The sequence below is a fragment of the Trachemys scripta genome, chromosome 20 (genome assembly GCF_013100865.1).
Source record: "Trachemys scripta elegans isolate TJP31775 chromosome 20, CAS_Tse_1.0, whole genome shotgun sequence".
Taxonomy (NCBI): domain Eukaryota; kingdom Metazoa; phylum Chordata; order Testudines; family Emydidae; genus Trachemys; species Trachemys scripta.
This window is the reverse complement of record NC_048317.1, coordinates 8051708-8072524: the sequence shown is the minus strand read 5'-3', so window position 1 is coordinate 8072524 and position 20817 is coordinate 8051708. Positions and strand designations below refer to the sequence as shown.

The following is a 20817-nucleotide window of genomic DNA, read 5'->3' as shown; positions in this document are numbered from 1 at the left end:
GGGGGGGGGCTGGGGGGGTGGGGGGGGGGGGGGGGGGGGGGGAGGGGGGGGGGGGAGGGGAAGAGAAAAGAAATAAACCCACAAACCTCACACATGCTTTTTTGTTTTAACCTGCTATCTATCAATTTCATTTGGTGACCCCTAGTTCTTGTGTTATGCTGGTTTCCCCAACAGATTCCCACGAAGTCAGAGGCCAGCACTTTTACTGGCGGCTATTGTTCCCTGCAGAGCCAGGACCCAGGTCAGTTCAAGTAGATTAGACATTAGCAATAGTAAGTGGCCTGTGATCTAGATTGGTCACAGCAAGTTAGTTACCTGGTTCTAAGGCAGATGTACCAGTGCTAGAGGGCAGTACCTACTTTACCCCATCCATTATAGTCTTACCAAGAGGTGGGTACTCCGAGAAGCTCTCCACACACATGGGTTTGCCAGGAATCATCTGCACAATGGCAGCATCCCCAGACTTCAGTGCCTTGGGATGGTCCTCCAGCTTCTTGCCAGACCTGCGGTCGATCTTCTCCTTCAGCTCCGCAAACTTGCAGGCGATGTGAGCAGTGTGGCAATCCAGCACTGGGGAATAGCCAGCGGCGATCTTGCCCGGGTGGTTCAGGATGATGACCTGCATGGGAGGAAATGGTTAGGAAGCCTGAATGAGCAGCAGAACATTCTCCTGCTTATTTGTTCTTGAGGAAGCCCTTAGATCCCTGCATAGCCCTCCCCACCAGGATTAAGCTTTTTAGAAGCCATCTTAGAATCTGGTGTAGTTAAGTGACAGGACCAATTCACCTTGATTTTTGCAGGCCTAGTTCTGTTGGCACAGGCACCATCTAGCTTCCCAGGGCTGAGAAGATGAATATCCACATTACCTAGTGGTAGCAAACTTGAACTGTGAGAAGCTTGGCCCTGTCCAGAAAAGGTTACAGTCCACCTGGTACAATTGGAGAGGAATAGATAAAAAGCTAATGTGGTCTTGGGATGCATTGGGGGGGGGGGGTATTTCCAGTAGAGATAAGAAAGTGTTAGTACCGTTCTACAAGGCACTGGTGAGACCTCATCTGGAATACCGTGTGCAGTTCTAGTCTCCCATGTTTAAGAAGGATGAATTCAAACTGGAACAAGTACAGAGAAGGGCTACTAGGATGATCTGAGGAACGGAAAACCTGTCTTATGAAAGGAGACTCAAGGAGCTTAGCTTGTTTAGCCTAAGCTAAAGAAGGCAGATTTTATATAGATATAGATCTCATATCAGAGGGATAAATACCAGGGAGGGAGAGGAATTATTTAAGCTCAGTACAAATGTGGATACAACAAATGGGTATAAACTGGCCATCAGGAAGTTCTGACTTGAAATTAGATGAAGGTTTCACTCCTCTGGTGGTTCAAAGTTCTGAACAGCCTTCCAAGGGAAGCCATGGGGGCAAAAGACATATCTTGCTTCAAGTCTAAGTTTATGGAGGGGATGGTACGATGGAATAGCCTAATTTTGGCAATTAATTGATTGAACTTTGTCTATTAGCTGTAAATATGACCAGTGGCCTGGGATGGGATCTAAGTTACTACAGAGAATTCTTTCCTGGGTGCCTGGCTGGCAAGTCTTGCCCACATGCTCAGGGTTTAGCTGATCACCATATTTGGTGTCAGGAAGGAATTTTCCTCTAGGGCAGATTGGCAGAGGCCCTGAGGGGTTTTTGCCTTCCTCTGCAGCGTGGGGCATGGGTCACTTGCTGGAGGATTCTCTGCACCTTGAAGTCTTTAAACCATGATTTGAGGACTTCAGTAGCTCAGACATAGGTCAGGGGTTTGTTGCAGGCAGGGCCGGCTCCAGGCACCAGCCTGGCAAGCAGGTGCTTGGGGCAACTGCTCCGGACAGGGGCAGCACGTCCAGGTATTCGGCAGCAATTTGGCAGACGGTCCCTCACTCCCGCTTGGAGTGAAGGACCTCCCACAAAATTGCAGCCGCAGATCGCGACTTTTTTTGGCTGCTTGGGGCGGCCAAAACCCTGGAGCCGGCCCTGGTTGCAGGAGTGGGTGGGTGAGATTCTGTGTCCTGCGTTGTGCAGGAGATCAGACTAGACGATCATATTGGTCCCTTCTGACCTTAAAGTCTATGGGTCCTACAGTAACTGTTCTTAACATGACCAATTGTCACAGCAGGCCTTCTCCGGGTGTCCCTCTCAAAGCAATCTGTTTGTTAGGGGTAGCCACCATGCAGAGAACAGTGTTAGAGGGAGAGCAGCTGCCAGTAATAGCTCTAGCCAACTTCAGATGGTTCTTGGACTTTTTAGCAGCTACAGGTAGAAAGCCATTGTTCAGAAGCCTCCTGCCATGAAGGTGTGCTGGCACTACAAGACGAATGGCACCAATGATATAGTGGCAAAATGGATATGGGGTGGGAAGGAGAAGAGCTAGTGGTTATGTGGTTACTGGTGCAAGGTCCTGCAGGGCAGGGTGGAAGAGAATAAACTTAGGGGCAAGCGATACACACAAAACCAAACCACCCACCTTCCCTTTTCAGTTCACAGGAAAAAGGGGGCAGGGGGATTATTTGCTAATTTGACCCAAGGGTATGGCACCAATTACTCTTGTGCAGGCTGGGAGAGCAGTTTGTCCTCTCTTCCACTCAGCTGCCATGGCAAACACCGCCATGCCAATAGAGTGGAGGAAGCAATTGTACAGGCATATGGTAGCCTTGGAAAGCTCAGTGCTTCTTTGCAGACTGGCCTAGCAGGAGGTACAGCCTCCTATGACCTTCCACCCAGGACTGACTCCAAATCACTCGAGTCCTGTTGTTTTCACATCCCTGACCTGAGAGGTGAAGCTGCCGGCCTCCATGGGAGGGTCGTTCTTGCTGTCTCCGGCCACGTTCCCGCGCCGGATGTCTTTCACAGACACGTTCTTCACGTTGAACCCAACGTTGTCACCCGGCAGCGCCTCTGCCAGAGCCTCGTGGTGCATTTCCACCGACTTCACCTCCGTGGTAATATTGGTGGGGGCAAAAGTCACAACCATGCCGGCCTTCATGAAGCCAGTCTCCACGCGGCCCACTGGGACCGTTCCGATTCCTGGGGAATGGAGACAGTGGCATCAGTTGGGTGGCCTAGACAAGGAGCTACCATGCCCAGTGAGCACCTCCCTACCACACTCACCACCAATCTTGTAGACATCCTGCAGGGGCAGACGGAGGGGCTTGTTAGTTGGGCGGGAAGGAGGGATAATGGAATCGAGAGCTTCCATGAGAGTGGTGCCTGCAGCATTCCCATCCTTCCTAGTGATCTTCCAGCCTTTGAACCAAGGCATCTACAACAGACAGGAGGCAGGGCTGAAGCTAGGCAGGGCCTGAGAGTGCCAGGTGTCTCCTAGGAGGTATTTGTGCCCACCCTGCTCTAAACTGCCTCTCCCAGTGGGGGGGAGGGGAGGGGGAGGAGAAGAGAAAATCTGGAAGTTAATATTGAATGTACCCTGAAGAAATAAAGCTATGTGAGCCCCAGATCCCAACCATGCTCCACTTAGATCCCTGGCTGAAAGTGGGGTTCCCCCATACATTCTCCCATGCCCATAGGTTCTGTGCAGCTTCCCCAGCCCATCATTCCATCCCGGCACTCAGATCTGGCCTCCATGAGGCATACAGAAACAGGGATGCTACTCACATTGGCGCTGGCCTCCAGCATGTTGTCCCCATGCCAACCAGAGATGGGCACGAAAGCCACAGACGCTGGGTTGTAGCCGATCTTCTTGATGTAGGTGCTCACTTCCTTGGTGATCTCCTGGTAGCGCTTGCCACTGTAAGGGGGCTCTGTGGAGTCCATCTTGTTCACCCCAACGATGAGCTGCTTCACCCCCAGCGTGTAGGCCAGCAGGGCATGCTCCCGGGTCTGCCCGTTCTTAGAGATGCCAGCTTCAAACTCTCCCACACCGGCCGCCACAATCAGCACCGCACAGTCAGCCTGGGGTCGGGAGGGGACACAATATAAGAGCATGCCACAGATCTAGCTGCTTAGGCACCCCATCACCTTCAGCCTGAGCAGGGCCAGTCCGTACCTGAGAGGTGCCGGTGATCATGTTCTTGATGAAGTCTCGGTGGCCAGGGGCATCGATGATGGTGATGTAGTACTTGGTGGTCTCGAACTTCCACAGGGAGATGTCAATGGTGATTCCACGCTCCCGCTCGGCCTTCAGCTTATCCAGCACCCAGGCGTATTTGAAGGATCCCTTACCCATCTGTGAGGGAGGGGGCACCAGTTACACTAGGTGTTTAGGGGTGGGCACAAGTAGTCACTAGGGAACAGCTCCCATCTTCCCCTCAACATAAGATTGCTTTAACTGGGGTGCTGTTTACAAGTGGGATTCAGAATGGCCATTAACAAACAATTGTCGTCAGACCCCTCCCCAGTCTACAGTCAACGATTCCATTGATAGTTATACAATTTGGTGGCAGGGGCCTTGCAAAAGGGAATGTTAGAGACACATTTACCCTAAGTGTCTCTATCAGACTAGTTACACTGGTGCAAGCTTCCTTAGTGTAGCCAGCGCCTTGGAGTGGCAGATGTGCTAGTGCACCCCAAAAACATGGCACCCCTCCATCCCCAAACTCAGAGGTTTAGATTTCATGGCTTTAAGAGTCACAACGTATGCAGTGACCGAGCCACACATCTGACAGCAACTCCACACAACCCCTTAGCGTGAGTTAAAGGCACTCCTGAGCCAGTCTGCTTGGCACCATTGTCCCAACCTCAGCCGCCTCCTTTTCGAACTTCTCGATGGTTCTCTTGTCGATGCCCCCGCACTTATAGATGAGGTGCCCGGTGGTGGTGGATTTCCCGGAGTCCACATGGCCGATCACCACGATGTTGATGTGGGTTTTCTCTTTCCCCATGGTGCTGGTTTCTATGACAGAGAGGGCTTTAGACAGGCTCCTTGCCCCCACATAGCCCCTCTCCCCTCAGGAACATGCTCAGCTCTGTCCCACCCAGAGCCACCTCAAGCTAGTAAGGATGTAGTTTTATTGCCAAGTACAGGTTTAATTGGGGACCAGGTTTCTAACTGAACAGGGAAGGTAGAGTGAGCAGAGTTGCTTGGAGGTCACTGGTCCCCACAAACATAGGTACCAGAAGCAATTAGGCTAGGAGAGTTTTTGATCACTGACCAGGCCGCCTGAGCATTGTTGGCTACAAGACAGCTCCTGGAGGAAGTTGTATCACACACACACACACCCCCCCAGCAGTAGGGTGACCATTCAGAGGTGTGTGTATGTGGGTGGGTAATAGAAGCCTATATAGGAAAGAGACCCCCAAATCAGGGCTGTCCCTATAAAATAGGAACATCTGGTCACCCTACCCAGCAGCAACCAGGCCCTCTGAACTGCCAAGTAGCCAGCACAGAATGCCATCTAGCAAGCGATCCTGCAAGAACAGTAGCCTCCTGTGACTGCCCTTCAGCCCAATTCACAGCACCTGCATCATTGTGGGAGGGCCCCTGGCTGAGCTCTGGGCCCTGCCAGTACAGGAGAGCTAAGAGGGGAGGGGTGAAGGGAACAGCTGTAGTCCCTCACTCAGGAAGTCAATGAGCAGGTGTCAGGCCACAATTAGCCTGTTCCTAGCCCAGACCGACTACTAGGTCTGGGAAGAAAGCACCCTCCTGCCAGAGGCATCGTAGCAGGTACTTTCCCCTCCCCACCCATGGGAGGGTGGAAATCTCCCATCTCTAGCCCATGGAGGAGGAAAAAGCCCAGGGGAGCTCAGAACTGGACATAGACAAGCCCAGCTATGAGCCCCAAGCACAGCAGAGACACAACCCCTACAAGGCCGGTACTTACCTGAGTCACAGCCCAGGGAGAACAGCAGCTACGCTACTCAAGCGGCCCCTCCCAGTCCATTTAAACCTGGCCCGGGAGCGGGTACCAACCTGACCACGCCCCTTCCGAATGCCCAGCACCAATCATTGACTCCGGGCTGGTTAGCTACGCCCCCTTGGAGCCACATGGAGAGAAACACGTGGAAGGGATAAACAAGGCAGATTAACAACACGTGGAAGGGATAAACAAGGCAGATCCCTCCCCTTCACCTACTGTCAGGGTGCTAGGGAGCCAGCAGGGGGCCCCGGGTTTGGGGAGGGGCTGAGAGGTGAATAAACGATCAGCAGAGGGTTGAATACCAATTAACGGAGATAAAGGCTAATGGGAGCACAGTCAGGGCTGAAATCAACAGAGCCTGACTCGTCTGTAAAGCCAGAGAAAGATACATGATGGGGGTCTAATCAATATAGGGTAATAAAGAGAGAGGATGAGAAAATGAGGAAGAATAGTAAATAGCTATGGTTATATAAATAAATACAAATAAATTATAATAATAAAGAATATTCCAGAATAATAACAGGCCATTAAGGACTCAGATAGGTGAAGAAATCAACAGAGATAAATCAATAGAGAAAGAAGGAGAAAGAATGGGGTGTAATAAATAGCTTCAGACCCTGATCCTGCAAAAAGCAACAGAGGGTCCTGTGGCACCTTTAAGACTAACAGAAGTATTGGGAGCATCTGTTAGTCTTAAAAGGTGCCACAGGACCCTCTGTTGCTTTTTACAGATTCAGACTAACACGGCTACCCCTCTGATACTTGATCCTGCAAACTCATCCATGCATCCCAGAGGGCACCATTGACTTTATTGGGTCTTCACAGGGGCCTGCCTATGCAGAGGGCCCCCCTATTTCAGTTCTTACTTATTTGAGAAGCCCCGTGAACCTGCTTCTGAAAGCTGTTCCCTAGGGGTGCTGGAGTGTCTGCTTGCATGGAGCAGCTTGCAGGGTCAAGGCCAGTGGGCTTCTTGTGAATAAGGGCTGCCGGACTGGGCCCTTTGACTTCAGGCCAGGGATTCTTTGTAGTGGCTTGGCATGTCTTTCCCATTCTACATACGCAAAGATCTATAAGTAGTTAGCCATGATCATAAATAAACTCAGACTAATAAAGGCTATAGAATAACAATAAACACATACACACCTAGGCTCAGATTCACAAAGGTATTTAGGTGCCTCACTCCTAATAGCCATGAACCATCTAAATACCTTTGAGGATCTGGGCCCTAACTCGCTGAGCTTTGTATTGTTCCTCCAAGCATGAGATCACTGCTAACACAGCCAGCTGCTGTTCCATGGGGCCTTCAGTTCTCCAGGGCCCTCAGTGGAGGTAGTGTAGTTTTCATGATCTTGGCAGGAAGTATGAAGGCCTCTGCTTCATGTAGGACCCAGTGTGATCTGACGCTAGCTGTGAAAGAGACAGATACAGGGAAATTAAGTTTAGTCCCTTAGCACTAATTGTGTTAGGCAGAGTATCAGAGGGGGAGCCGTGTTAGTCTGAATCTGTAAAAAGCAACAGAGGGTCCTGTGGCACCTTTAAGACTAACAGAAGTATTGGAGCATAAGCTTTCGGGGTGAATGCCCACTTCATCAGACACTTTTTCATAGTCATTGGCAGACACATAACACTGAAATCAGTTGCCAAGCAGTGTTAGGAAACATATCATAGTGTTACTCCAGAGAACAGGCTTGCTTTATTACTGACCACTTATAACTGGCTCCAGAGGTGCTATTAGTTTGCAGCTATTTCCCCTTTGGCTAGACTTGTCACAGATTTTATACCAGCTCAGCAGAGAGGTGTGTGCTCTGTATATGGATAGGAAACCTTCTATGAACACAGAGGTGCCAGTGTTCCAGTAGGGGGTGCTCTTCCCTTTAAGAAAGTACTAAAACAATCGCTAAATTGCCATCGTTAAACAAGTGGGGGCAAATGCTAGATATATTGCCACTTACAGTGCCTCATTTTGGACTGGGTGGTTGTGAGTTTGGGAGAAGTGATCCCATATGGAAAGAAAGAGAATGAGGGGCCTGGTTGGGCAAGTCACCGCTTCTCTGTGCCTCGGTTTCCCCATCTGTAACACTGGAATAAAGATATTGACCACCTTTTTAAAGTGCTTTGAGATCTATGGATGAAAACTTTCCCCCATTTTTAACCCTGGTGTCCTGGCCAACTTCCAGTGTGGGTAAATATACTCTCAACTCTCCTGCCAGTTTCAGATAGAAACTTACTTTCCTAGCACGTGGCACTTTCTGTAGACTATACAGCAGCAATTAGCCAATACCTGGAGAAATACCAATATCTCATTAGAAGATTGCTGGGAATGGGCAACAGTGGATAGATCACTTGCTGATTCCCTGATCTGTTCATTCCCTCTGGCGCACCTGGTATTGGCCAATGTCGGAAGACAGGATACTGGGCTAGATGGATCTTTAGTCTGACCCAGTCTGGCCTTTCTTATGTTCTTATGATTTTGCTAAGATGCTTGACATAAAAATGCCTTTGCCCATCCCTGTCCTGGCCTCACAACACCAGCTTGGCCACCCACAGGTCAAAACTGGAGCCACTGTGAGCAATACCAGGCAATACCAGGGGGTTGATTGCGGCCCAGGGCTCTTTCCCTGTAGGTTGATGGTGTGACTCCAGCATTCCAGTAGTTCCTGAATTTTGTTACCATGGCCATTCAGTGGCCAGGGCCGGCTCCAGGGTTTTGGCCGCCCCAAGCAGTCAAAAAAAAAAAAAAAAAGCTGCGATCGCGATCTGCGGCAGCAATTCGGTGGAAGGTCCTTCACTCCTAGCGGGAGTGAGGGACCATCCGCCGAATTGCCACCGAATAGCTGGACCTGCTGCCTCTGTCCGGAGTGGCCGCCCCAAGCACCAGCTTGCCAAGCTGGTGCCTGGAGCCGGCCGTCAGTGGCTCATGTCAGACAAGTGGCTCGCTCCAGCCCCAGTGATCAGGTGTTGTTCAAGATGGGACCAAATCCCAATGTTTTATCTCTGTGATGGGCAGAACCAGTGCTTGGACCCAAATACTCATAAATCTGGGCCTGTAGCCAGGTGCCATGAGGTTCAGATTTGGCCCATTATACAGAGATATTCTAGCAGCAATCTGAGCCTAGATCCCAGTCGGTACCAGGAGGCTGCTCCCAGGCCTAACTCAACAAACAGAGTGACCCCTGAATGTGGAGAAGGCATCGTCCTCTTTAGCAGCGCTGCAGGGGGTATCCCAAAGCCTGGAGTTGCTGGGGGAAGATTAATCTCTTCCCTACGTCTCACACACACACACACACACACACAGTTGCTCTGGCAATTGCTATACATTAGAGAGAGACATTGCAGGGGGGCTCCAGTGGTCTGCTTGAGAGAGATAGGGGAGAGTGGTTGCTAGTGGCAGTGGGGAAGCAAGAGAAGGGCTGATAAACTCTCTAATCGCATCAAAGGGGGAGATTAGCTTCAAATAGAGCCCATTCCTTGCTTTTCACAACCCTGCATGCACCTCTCCCCACCACTCATGAACAAAGCCTTGTTGAAATGAACCAGCCCCTGCCCACAGTCACTTTGCAGGCACTCCCTGGCCAAGGAAGTGCTGTGGCTTTTAACCCCTTGGGTCATAAACCTGAAGCCGTTTAAATGAGATCTCCAAGCGTCACTGAGCAACATCCATGTGACGTGAATTCACTCCAATGTCTAGTCCAGTGCCATCAACCACAGTGCACAGCCCCCCTGCCATTCTCCTCTCGGAGGCGGATTGGTGGGTGTGAGGAGTCATCTCTTCACATCACCCAACCCCACTCTTTGATTTGAAAGTGAAGGTAGAGCTGGGGCCAGAAGTGCAGCCCTCTGGAACCAGTGGCAAGACAGCTGAACTGTGCTGTTGCACAGGGCCCTCTGCATCCAAGGAGACACACAGCCAACCCACATTGCCACTGACAGTGGGGGAAGTGAGGGGCCAGGTCAGAGATGGGGAGGAGACTGACGAGAGCCCTGCATGTATCCTTTACCATATACCCCTGTAAAAATTAGGAGCAGAGACTGAAGTCCTGTTTATCTCCAGCACGGGCAGAACAATGGCCAGGCAAGCTTCCCCACACTTCAGGCTTGGCCTCTAGCCATCTATATTAGGCACTTGTATGGCTCCCATTTTTGTAGTATCTGAGAACTGCTGTCATGCCGTTGGGCAGGCGGGGAACTGAGGCAGCGAGAAACGATGTGACTTGCCCAAGGTCACACCGGAGTTCTGTGGCAGAGCAGGGTCTGGCGAATCCCAGGCACCCGATCATCTTTTTCTCTCCATGGCCCATTCAGTCATTGGCCCCTCTGAAGAGGGAGGAGGTGAACTGCGATACGGGTCCCTGTCTGCTGAGAAATGTACCGAGACCCCCGGACAGCACATTTCACAGAACCCATTCCAAAGTCACTGTACAGCCACAAAGCTTATGTCTGCCACTGCCCTGAGCCAGACTCAAACCACTAACCCAAAGGTTAGGTCCCACCCAGCTGGGATCTGAGATACTGTGAGGCAAAAAGAGGGTGTGTGTGCAGAGGGGGGACTCGGAGCAGGGGGACAATGGGGGAGAGTGAGGGAGACTGGCTAGGTAGCCTGTTAATAGCGTAAACAATGGCACAACAGTGGTTTAATATTGGCTAGGGAACCCCCACCCTGCACAAAACTAGGGCTTTGCTGTCCCCTGGGGAGGGGCAAGGGGCAGTGCCGGGCTGAAATCCCCAAAATCAAATCGCTCATGGAACAGCCAGGCACTTACAGCTTTTCACCTTGCAGCCTTCCCATAGAAAAATGCATTAGGCAGGAATGTACTCACCCTGGAGCTGCACATTAGCGAGGTGACCAGCACGGAAGGAGTTAACTCTGCTGCCACTTCTGGATGATGCTATTTAGGTGAGAAAGTTCATACCCAGTGGAGGTGAATGGGGCATTTCACACTTCTCTGAGTGTCTTCCAAGACCTCTGGCTCAATCACAGGCTGAAGGGACCTTTGTTTAATTTGAAACTTGGATTCTCCAGAAAACATTGCGGGGGAGAAGACCTCAAAACTCCACGTGGAGATCCTGAAGCCTTAGGTTGTGGGGCGATCCTAGACACACATATTCCAGCATCTGCTCATTTCCAGCCCCCGAGCCAGTCTTTTCTCTCACTCCTCACTGTAGCGCTGGGAATAAAACAAATCTAAAAAGGAAACTAGGCTGAAGAAATGAAATAAAATTTCTTGCCGTTAATTCTTCCAGAGGCACAATGTGCTGGGTGGGAGGGGAAAGGAATCGCTTCTGAAAAGTGTCAGTGTTCGGAGATTTTACTCTTGGTTTAGTCTGGTTGATTTTTTTGACCCGCTCGCCCAGTGTTCTGGGCTCATTCGCATGTAGGGCAATATGTTTAAGCCTGAATTCCTCAAGGTCAGAGTCACTGAGTACCAATAGCCCCCCAGTACACAATGGAGACAGGGTTGTCTAGTGGATACTGACTGTTACACTAGCCTGTTGGGTGACCTTAGACAAGTCATTACCTTGCGTTGGGCCTCAGTTTCCCCATCTGTAATGGGGGCGGGGGGTAATGGTACTGATCTCCTTTGCAAAGTGCTTTGAGAGCTATGGATGAAACGTGCTATAAGAACTAGATATTAATTATTTATGAGAGCTTTGAGTGCCCAGATCTCTGAAAATCAGGCCAATATAATCAGGTGCCTAGGAGTGAACAGCAAGGGCAGGGGTCCTGCAAGTGGAGAGGAGTGTGCACCAGCACAGCAGACCCATGGGAAGCGGGAACTGGGTCAGCACTGGAATTGCAGCTGCTGGTGGGGGTCATGAGTGGGGGAGCATTGGCAGAGCTGTGAGGGGGGGGGGGATGTCCCCAAGAGCTGGACTAGCCAGAGATGGGTTGGGGCAGCAGAGAAGAGCAGGGCTGATTTCGGCAGGGCTGGAGCGTCATTGCCAGGGCCAGGTGGATGGGGAGGGCGTGGGGAGGGTTTACACACCTGCCAAACCCTCCCCGTGTTTGGCTCCGCAGACAGGGGCCCAAGCCCTGCAGCTCCGAGAGCCCGATTCCCCCAGAGCCTGGGGAAGGGGGGGTGCTGGGAAGGGGTCCGGTTCTGGCCCAGAATGGGGGGGGATCCCTGTCTGTAGTGCCCCCCGCCGCAGGGGCCCGGCCAGGTACTGGAGTCTAATTGAATCAATCCCTCTCAATGGGTGGGGCGAGGCCGCCTCAATGGGGCCGCTTTCTGCGGCTCCGGGCCGGGCGCTCGGCTCCTCCCCCGCGGGCTCTTTAAAAGCCCCGGGCGGCCGGCCTAGTGGCTGCTGTTTGAAGACGGATCAGGGGAACGTGACTGGAGGTGAGCGGGGTTTTGGGGGGCTCTCGGGGGCGCATAGTCCGCACTGCTCTAAGGCAGCTCGCTAGGGCGTGGGCTGGGAGCGATCGCTCGATCCGAATTGGCTGGTGTGAATGAAGCGGGAGGGCTGGGCTCCGGTTCTGGCCCGGGGGATCGGAGCCCCTAACAATGTGTTTGGCTGCAGGGCGTGTTCTGCTGTGTTTGCCCCCGTGTGACGCTGGCTTGTTACTCCGGAGTCACACCGGAGCGGCTCGGCGTGAATCGCTCTGCGGTAACTCTGCCCCGGGGGTCTGTCCTGCAGGTCACGCTCGCGCTCCCACCGGCACCATGGGCAAGGAGAAAACCCACATCAACATCGTGGTGATCGGCCACGTGGACTCGGGGAAATCCACCACCACCGGGCACCTCATCTACAAGTGCGGGGGCATCGACAAGCGAACCATCGAGAAGTTCGAGAAGGAGGCGGCCGAGGTGGGGGGCATTTCTGACTCACCTGCACCCCCCTCCCATGACCCCAGCGGCCTCTAGGACCCCCTTGACCTCCCCAAAGGTGTTGGGCCCTGTGGGGGTTGGGGAATTGGGCCCTTTCTCAGGCTGCAATGTAACCCTTTAACGCTAGGAGCTTACAATGGGGGGGGGGGGGTAAACACTGCCCCATGCCTGCCCCCCACCTACCCTAGAGCAGGGACCATTCGCCGACCTCTGGGTTCCCTGTACTGTGAATAGTCACCGCTGGGGCAGGCATCTCCTTCCAGGCAGGGGGAATGTGCTTCAAATATTCACACCCCCACTGCTGCATTTCACGCCCAGCTGGGAGGGATTGTCCCTGGCTTGTGCCTGTTTCCCCAATGGCAGTGGGCCTGCACTGCTCTAACTGGTGTCCGTCTCCTTCCACGCAGATGGGGAAGGGCTCCTTCAAATACGCCTGGGTGCTGGATAAACTGAAGGCCGAGCGGGAGCGTGGGATCACCATTGACATCTCCCTGTGGAAGTTTGAGACCACCAAGTACTACATCACCATCATCGATGCCCCTGGCCACCGAGACTTCATCAAGAACATGATCACCGGCACCTCGCAGGTACGGGCTGGGGCAGGCAAACCCCTGTGAAGAGTTTGATTATACTGGGTTTGCGGCTATGCTTTGTGGCATCCCAATAAAGCCCTAATTTAACTGCAAACTAGTCTTGTGACCTTAGCATTGCAAGGAATAACATTGCCACTAGATGCATTGGGCTGTAGGTGTGGGGTGGTGGTGCAGCTTTTAGGCCTATATCGGGAAGGGCTGCCAGTCCCTCCTGAGGGAAACTGGGTTTTTGGGGGGAGAGGATCTCCTTTATCTGTAGGGTACCTAGGTCTGTCACATCCCTACTGGTCCCCTCGTTCCCAGTATGAACTTGTTCTCATGGCTCGTTTCCCTCTCCAGGCTGACTGTGCGGTGCTGATTGTGGCGGCCGGTGTTGGAGAGTTTGAAGCTGGCATCTCTAAGAACGGGCAGACCCGGGAGCATGCCCTGCTGGCCTACACGCTGGGGGTGAAGCAGCTCATCGTTGGGGTGAACAAGATGGACTCCACAGAGCCCCCTTACAGCGGCAAGCGCTACCAGGAGATCACCAAGGAAGTGAGCACCTACATCAAGAAGATCGGCTACAACCCAGCCTCTGTGGCATTCGTGCCCATCTCTGGCTGGCATGGGGACAACATGCTGGAGGCCAGCGCCAATGTGAGTAGCCTACCTGTTTCTGCATGGCCTCTCTAGTAGAGAGGTGTGGAGACTTCTGGGGGGATGGGGCGGGCATTGGCTTAGCGGTGGTGAGAGTGGGTGGTTTGTAAACTGAAATGAGTTCAGCTTAAAGTTACTACTGCTGGGCTCCGGATTGCAGTAAGACACCGGCCCTCTGAGCTTCTCTAAATTGGACTGTCATTATCTCACTGCCTTGAGCTAGGATTTCACTTAAAAGTGCAGGCCCCCTACATGGCTTGATGGAGGCGAAGTTTAGATCTTTCTTGTTCATTCCCACACATCTCAAGGAATACACCTCTGCTTAGTTTAAACTTTTTTGGCGGGAGGAAAGAGAATCTGTAGGAACTGGAGTACTTGGGACCTGTTGCCAAGTTCACCCAAGCTCTGCAGGTGAATCGTCAGCTGTCAATTACAATAATCTCCTCTCTTCCCCCCCCCCCCCCCCCACATACCTTGCAGATGCCTTGGTTCAAAGGCTGGAGCATTACGAGGAAGGAAGGCAACGTTTCTGGTACAACACTGCTGGAAGCCCTGGATTCCATTATCCCTCCTTCCCGCCCCATCAACAAACCCCTCCGCCTGCCCCTGCAGGATGTCTACAAGATTGGCGGTGAGTGGGGGAGCATTTCCCAGCAGGGCTGGGACAATAGAACTCTTCCCAAAAAGGAATGTGTAAAATGGTGACTGCCATTTCAGGTGATGTAATTCCACCTAAACTGCAGCTCACTTGGACCGGGGACACCTCCCTACCGACTGTCTGGGATGGAGACTCAGTCACACTGTCTCTTGGCAATGTTAGGCTGACAAGATTGCTGCATTTCCCCTTAATGGCCAAAAGGCTGAATAGGGCCTCTGGACAGAGGATGCTGAAGCAAAGAGCTGGTGATCGCTGCTTGTTGCATCTCAGCTTCCTTCCTCTTCCCCAGTAACCTTGTTTTAGCTCATTAGCACCAAACTGACCAGTACGTGTCTCCCCAGGTATTGGAACGGTCCCAGTGGGCCGTGTGGAGACTGGCTTCATGAAGGCCGGCATGGTTGTGACTTTTGCCCCCGCCAACGTCACCACGGAGGTGAAGTCAGTAGAAATGCACCATGAGGCTCTGGCAGAGGCACTGCCGGGTGACAACGTTGGGTTCAACGTGAAGAACGTGTCTGTGAAAGACATCCGGCGTGGGAACGTGGCCGGAGACAGCAAGAACGACCCTCCCATGGAGGCCGGCAGCTTCACCTCTCAGGTTAATGATTAGGGATCTGTAAAGTCCCTATTGCTGCCCACCAGTCTCCTTGAAATGTGACTAGTCACCTGATTTTTAATTCCCCCCCCACACACACACACACTTTCTTTCTCTGCAGGTCATCATCCTGAACCACCCTGGCCAGATAGCCACTGGCTACTCCCCAGTGCTGGATTGCCACACTGCTCACATCGCCTGCAAGTTTGCGGAGCTGAAGGAGAAGATCGACCGCAGGTCTGGCAAGAAGCTGGAGGACAATCCCAAGGCACTGAAGTCTGGGGATGCTGCCATTGTGCAGATGATTCCTGGCAAACCCATGTGTGTGGAGAGCTTCTCGGAGTACCCACCTCTTGGTAAGATTTCATATTCCTTGTATTGGTCCAAGTCTGGCTCTTGATGAATGTCTGTCGGAACATGTCCTAATACTGCAACTCTGTTTGAAGAAGACTAATGCTAGGATTCAGCTTTTAGATAGCTGCTCTCCATAGCAACAGGAGGTAAACTTATATCTACCCCTTCACTGGCTTGAGTAATAAAATGCTTCTGCAAGGCATTAGTCCACAAACCAAACTCCTGTCACTAGCCTAGAAACTCCTCCCAAGATCCGGGAAGTCTCCTACTCTGTCTTTGTCTTGGTCTAAGTGGTGTTCCTTCTCCGGCAGGTCGCTTTGCTGTTCGTGACATGAGGCAGACGGTGGCTGTGGGGGTGATCAAGGCTGTTGAGAAGAAGGCTGGTGGAACTGCCAAGGTCACCAAGTCAGCAGTGAAGGCCAGTAAGAAGTGAATTCTCCTCCAACGTCGCCGCGTGCCAGCGTGCTCAGAGGCACCAACAGTGGGTGCCCAGCCCCCCCCAGTCACAGATCAGTGTCTGGACTCACTTATCCAGGACTGGCTCCTGGGCAGAAAAACACACTGGAAGAGCTTCCGAAGGAAAGGAAGCTGAGAGGACTCTCTCTCTTGTTTATTGGGCTGCACATGTGGGGTGGTTTTCTTGACTTGCTCACGGGTGGTGTGAATAAACGAGGATTTCTGCTTCAGTGGTTTGGTCTAATTCAGCTGAGTCCCTCTCCGCCTGCAGAGTGTAATGTAAGGAGTAAGCACTACGCTGGTCTTCAGAGCAGCCTATCAATCTAGTTCTTGTGTCAACCAGATGGCTGACAACCAACGGCCAGGGCTGCTTTGCAATCTAATTTGTTCTAGTCCATTTTAAAGATTCAACACAATTCAGTCTCTTAAGCAGGGAGACTGGAAGGTGGGCTGCTCACGCCCTGGGACTGGGACTGTCTACTATGTTTGATCACTAACTGGCCCAGGAGGGCCCTATTCTTGATTAGCCCTTAGCCCCTCTTCTCTTAAACAGTAAAGATGTAAGGCTAAACTGACAGAGTAGGTGGCAGCTGTCAAAACTCTTCAGCGAGATGCTAAGTGTGCCTGTTCGTTCTCTTAGAACTAAGCTGTTTCTCCAACTTAGAGCTATTCCATAGCCTCTCAAGCATTATAAAAGTGCCTCTAACTTCCACAGAGAAATGCATCATGGGTAAGGCGTGGCATCAGTCTACAGCAGTGACCAAGACTGAGCCTCCCTGAAAAGAGTTTACAGGGTTACAACCTCAAAGGAAAGAGTAACGTTTTAGTGACTTACTCAGGAAACCTAAGCTACCACACTCTCTGGGAGTGAGTTACACTAACAGGTATATAGTTAAATAGCTCTATTAATAAAACCTCAAGCTTCACCTCTGATTCCTAGTGGGGTCAGGCCTAACACAGTGAGTGGCGAATGCAGTGCTGTCTGCTACCTAAGTTTCTAGACCAGCTGTTCCAGGAAGGGAGTTGGTAGAGGGCTGGGATACATACGCTCTTAGCTTCCCTTGAGGCATGCCAGTCAGTTTAGTGGCAGAGCAAGGCATTGGCAGCTCCTCCAATAATGCTGCGGGTCAGTGGGATGTGCTCTTTGAACATAAACTTTTGGGCTAAGATCATCAAAAGTGAGTGTGGGGGGCCTCTGTCTTCTGCATGCTTAAGTCAGCTCAAGTCAAAGGGGACGGACTTTCACGCAGTGTGGAAAATCTGGCTTTCCTGTGTCTTAAGTAGGACACGCAGCCTCTGGAGTCACTTGAAAATCTCGGCCCTGGGCTTTACTCTGTTCCCAGCTAAAAGTCCACATGTTCTAGGACACCAATGAGAGTGGATATTCCTCACTGGAGGGTCAACTGGCCAGCTGACTGTTTCTGTGGCAGTAGAGGGGCTAGACAAGCAGTGGGGCTCAGGGGACAGTTAATTTTAAGCACTGGGCTTCAAAGAGTGCAGTGCTGCAGGTATTTGTGATTTTCACCCCATTAAGCTGTACAGGGCCCTCTCAGAGCCGAGTGCCTGGCTAACTGCCATCCCTCCTCTTTCTTAAAACTAAATTTCTCACAGCAGGGGAGGAGCAATTGGGTTAAGAATCCCCCCTGCCCCCACCCAGAGGCCATTTGCCTTCTTCCAGCACCCATGATTCTGGTAGGACCACTACCAGTCTCACAGTGGTTAGAGGGTCTAATCATCACACCTTTTCCTTAGGGGCCTGAGTTCTCAACCTGGGGGTGATGAGCAGCTTTCAGGGGGTCACAACCAGCCTCCTCTAGTGAGAGGGGAGGGGGATAATCCTGTAGCTTTGCTCAGTTGGAGCATAGCATCAGGGTCAAGAAAAGACCTGCCCCTCATGGCTCTGCATGGTTTCCAGCCCAGGGGTAAGTCTCTGCAGTGCTGAGGCACAAGGCAGTGTCACTCAGGTTGGCATTTAATTCTCTGCCTCTTTAAAATGTGAGTTATTTTTGAAGCAATCCCTTCCTGCAGCAGCATGGTTTAGGGGGTATATTGTCCCTTGACACAGTGCCTGATCTAGGAGTTGTAGATATCTAGACTCCCAGGCCAGAAGAGATTATTACGATCATCTAGTCTGACCTCCTGCACACAGGCCAGAGAATTCCACCCAATAATTTTTTGCCTTGAGCCCATCATTTCTGTACAGGATTAGTGGGGACTGTCTCACACCACAATCAACACCCACAGGTGTCTCCTATATCAATAGGACCTCCATTGGCTTTTACAAATGCCTCCTGAAAACACGGGGGTTGCACAAAGCACGAGGAGGTTGGTCCTGGTGGCCCTGGCTCCAGCTGCTCGTAGAGGTCTGACTTGCTGGCTCTCTTGTCAAAGCCATGTACACAGAACTAGGATTGGAACAGCAGTAGGCGCTAGAGGGTGGGATTGGGGGTGCAGTGACAGAAGATGGGAGGGGTCAGACTGCAATAGTAAGAGATGGTACAGATCAGGATAACGGGGGTATTGAAAGAGCTGGGTGCTGTGGGCCAGAAATGAATTGCATAGCTGGATGTGGGGCAGGAGTCTTTAGGTCAGGACTGGAGGGACAGTGGCAGAACCAAGTGAAAGGGGGGCTGGGGAGAAATTTGCACACCTACTAGTTTCCATTGTGCATAGAGATGGGCCAAGCCTTGGAGTTTAGAGACAGTTCTGATCTCCTGCAGAGGGTGGAGCTGGGGTGGGAACTGGCCAGACAACCAGCTAATAATATTTTGATACTGGCTGGGAATCAGGACACTTATTCTGTCAGGAATGGTTCAGTTCCATGTGACAGCCAGTCCCCCAAAAATCACACATCTCACACCAGGCAAGGATTATACATTTAAACCTTGCAGCCCTGTACATGGAGCAAGCCCCTGCACTGGAGAAACACATTAGCTGGCTGCTTCAGCCAAGCCAAGGTGATCAGCAGCGGGAAAGAGTTAACTGTTGAAATGGGGCTCTTTGCAGTCATGCCCCATTGAGTTGAATGGGGCTGTTCCCTTCAATGGGGGCGTGAACTTAAACCTCAACAGCATCATTTAAAAGGTGCTATTATTTTGTTTTCCGCTCCCAGCAAACTCAGTTACAGGCTGAGGGGACCTTCACAGCCCCAAGGGGGAGAAAATCCTTCTTTCCTGAATTAAACTTCAGTTCTGCAAGCGACAAGGGGACTCCAGAGCCCCACAGGGAGACCCTGAATCCTTAGACATTTCTATGCACAATGTCAATCTCCATTCCCAATCGCCCAGACAGCTATTTCTTTCATGATCCTAGGTCTGTTATTGGTTTTATGGTGGCACCTGGATGCCCTATCCAAGATCCTGATTTTTACTACTTGTTTACTTTGATTTATTGAAACATAAATGTGGTCCTCCCACACTGTGGGCCCATGTACCCAGTACATCCTACAACAACAACTAGATCCAGTGTCCAGGCACCATCCCAATCCCATAAAGCCAATGGACTATTTGCATGAATAAAGAGCTGGATCAGGCTCAGATCCTCCCAATGCAGGAGAGCAGGGTGGGCTGGATGCAGCCACATCCCCATTTGGAGGATGGCACTGAAATATGAATTTAACCACAACTCACTCGTGATGTGACTATAACTCCAAGTCTGGAGACGCCGCCTTCGTTCCGACGGTCCCTGGCAAACCCATGTGTGTGGAGAGTTTCTCAGAGTACCCACCTCTTGGTAAAATCTCTTGATTACTTTCCCTTTTTAAAAACGTTAATACTAGTATTTGGTTGTCGGAATGCAAAGATTTCCTGTGTATAGTGCCGGGGGAAGGTAACCAGTAAGGGATCATTTCTCCATCTACTTCTGCAAATAAGTTTTCAGACAGCCCCCCTCAAGCCTCAAAGTTGCCATAGCATGGGTAGCAAAACACTTACTTCAAGCTGTTATTCCAACACTGCAGTCCGTGCATGACCTAGAACGCCTGGCCAGTCTAATGGCGTTCCTCTTCTGGCAGGTCGCTTTGCTGTTTGTGACATGAGGCAGACAAGGCTGTCAAGAAGGTTGGTGATCCTGCCGAGGTCACAAAGTCGGCAGTGAAGGCTACTAAGAAGTGAATTCTCCTGCTACTTCTCCACTTGCCAGCTTGCTCAGAGGTACCAACAACAGCGAGTGCCCAAAGCTGTCTGATCACAGCTCTGTCTGGACTCGCTTATCCAGGACTGGTTCATGAGTAGTAAAACACACACTGGAAGAGCATCCACAGGGAATGGGACTTTCACTCTGGGGTTTGGGCTGGACGTGTGGGGTTTCCTGACCTTTTTGGTGTGAATAAAACATTTCCATGACAATCTGTCTAACCATTTCTGGTGTAAATAAAATCTGAACTTTATTTCCAGAGTTCACATTCTGACTTCCAGTTTCTGTAGTTAGAATTCCAAGCCAGAGGGCTAACCATAAATTTGGCTGGAACTCCAGCAAAGGGATTGTAAAACTAGAAGAAACCTCAAAGCTCACTCATGCCCTGAGCAGTTTAGCAACCTACTCAAACGCCTCTATGGCGGGGGACAAGTGAAGACTTTGCATTCTCTTCTGATTTTTATTTTTTTTTAAATTGACATTCCCTACTAGGTTTCAAAAAACAAAACCAGCTCTTTCGAAAAGGGAAATTCGGTCACTTACCCCACTTTCAATCTAATTATAACTTCCCGATGAATCTTAAACTGCAGCTTTTGCTACAAGCCATCATTCAACTGTGCTGGATTAAGTAAATCTAGAAAAAGCAGAGATTAAGCTTCAAACCAGATTTAAAGGCAATGTATGAGGCAGTGTTCTCAGAGTAAGGCACGGGTAAA

At 51.2% G+C, this 20817-nt stretch overlaps 2 protein-coding genes across 3 annotated transcripts in view; one reads left to right on the top strand and one right to left on the bottom strand.

Moving 5' to 3' along the window:
- LOC117868381 (elongation factor 1-alpha 1-like) overlaps positions 1-20811 on the bottom strand; it is a 21683-nt gene extending 872 nt beyond the window's left edge. The window contains exons 1-9 of one of the 2 annotated variants that reach the window (XM_034754277.1): positions 19900-20811; positions 10666-11013; positions 7057-7255; positions 4730-4884; positions 4039-4218; positions 3648-3944; positions 3147-3297; positions 2806-3062; positions 385-619 (exon numbers count right to left, since the gene is read on the bottom strand). In XM_034754277.1, the coding sequence (XP_034610168.1) occupies positions 385-619; positions 2806-3062; positions 3147-3297; positions 3648-3944; positions 4039-4218; positions 4730-4884; positions 7057-7144 (1363 nt within the window). In that variant the 5' untranslated portion in view covers positions 7145-7255; positions 10666-11013; positions 19900-20811. The remainder of the gene's footprint in view (positions 1-384; positions 620-2805; positions 3063-3146; positions 3298-3647; positions 3945-4038; positions 4219-4729; positions 4885-7056; positions 7256-10665; positions 11014-19899) is intronic. The other variant, XM_034754278.1, reaches the window with a different exon arrangement.
- On the top strand, positions 12238-16191 carry LOC117868380 (elongation factor 1-alpha, somatic form-like). Its single transcript, XM_034754276.1, has 7 exons — positions 12238-12654; positions 13083-13262; positions 13608-13904; positions 14385-14535; positions 14904-15160; positions 15279-15513; positions 15823-16191. Exons 1-7 carry the CDS (start codon positions 12352-12354, stop codon positions 15942-15944), a joined length of 1545 nt encoding a protein of 514 aa, XP_034610167.1. The 5' UTR covers positions 12238-12351; the 3' UTR covers positions 15945-16191.
- Positions 20812-20817: the final 6 nt, after the last annotated feature.